At 39.1% G+C, this 959-nt stretch overlaps 1 protein-coding gene across 4 annotated transcripts in view; it reads left to right on the top strand.

Annotated features, from left to right (window-relative positions):
• The window catches only part of LOC106868608 (potassium voltage-gated channel protein Shaw), a 78,922-nt gene that overhangs the window by 31,122 nt on the left and 46,841 nt on the right, over window positions 1–959 (top strand). For all 4 annotated transcript variants that reach the window (XR_001409315.2, XM_014913953.2, XM_014913952.2 and 1 more), the window contains one exon: window positions 114–482. Coding sequence is in view for 3 of the 4 variants with exons in the window: in XM_014913953.2 (XP_014769439.1) it covers window positions 466–482 (17 nt within the window). In the remaining variant the exon portion in view is untranslated. The remainder of the gene's footprint in view (window positions 1–113; window positions 483–959) is intronic.

Here is a 959-nt window from a genome sequence, read left to right as displayed (position 1 = left end):
CTTCTTCTTCTTCTTCTTCTTCTTCTTCTTCTTCTTCTTCTTCTTCTTCTTCTTCTTCTTCTTCTCATTATGGCCAAGAACTAAGAAATATATATTTCTTGTATTTGTTTCAGTCTTTCCTTCCATACAACCTACTGTTCTTCAAGACCAACTGGCGTTTACGTAATACCTACAAGGAAAATACCAAAACGACAACAACGTTTAACTTTTGGCTGCAAAAATTTACCTCACGTATGGAATATTGCAAAGAGAGTAACAAGTGATTTCTTCTGAATTGCGGTTTGGCAACCGATATAGAAATCTTGACAGCAAATATGTAAAGACAGGAACGACTACTCTAAGGATAAGACCATCAACAAAAGCAGGAACAGCTACAACAACAACAACAACAACAACAACAACAGCAGCAGCAGCAATAAGACAACGCCGAAGCCGGTAGTGACGGTGACGAATCCAATAACGACGATGACTGAACAAATGAAGTAAGTATAATAATAATAATAATAATAATAATAATCATAGGCACATAAACGTAATAACAATAATTACAGCAGCAACAACGAAGTAATAAGGCTCGTATTCCCCACCGACTATCACCACCACCACCATCACCACCGCACTTACCACAACCATCAACACTACCACCAACGCCACCGTCGTCGTTATCATTATCTGCATGAACATCATCGCATCACCAGCGTAACCGTCATCGATCAACAACGCTTAACGTCGAGAAATCCAATCAATGTTGTTGTTTTTTTCAAGAAACAGCAGCTGAATGCCTTCCTTTTGTAAATTGTCAGGCGGAATTGTAATTGCAAAGCCTATCCACTTGTCCTGTACACTCCACGTTTCCTGTCGGTTCCACAACCATCGGAGCGACTTTACACAGACGACTTGTAAGTCCCGCTTGTATGTAAACATACACACATACATACATACATACATACATATATATA

Source organism: Octopus bimaculoides, chromosome 14, assembly GCF_001194135.2.
Source record: "Octopus bimaculoides isolate UCB-OBI-ISO-001 chromosome 14, ASM119413v2, whole genome shotgun sequence".
Classification (NCBI taxonomy): Eukaryota; Metazoa; Mollusca; class Cephalopoda; order Octopoda; family Octopodidae; genus Octopus; species Octopus bimaculoides.
Note: the sequence above shows the minus strand (reverse complement) of the source record. Positions and strands in the feature narration are given on the sequence as shown.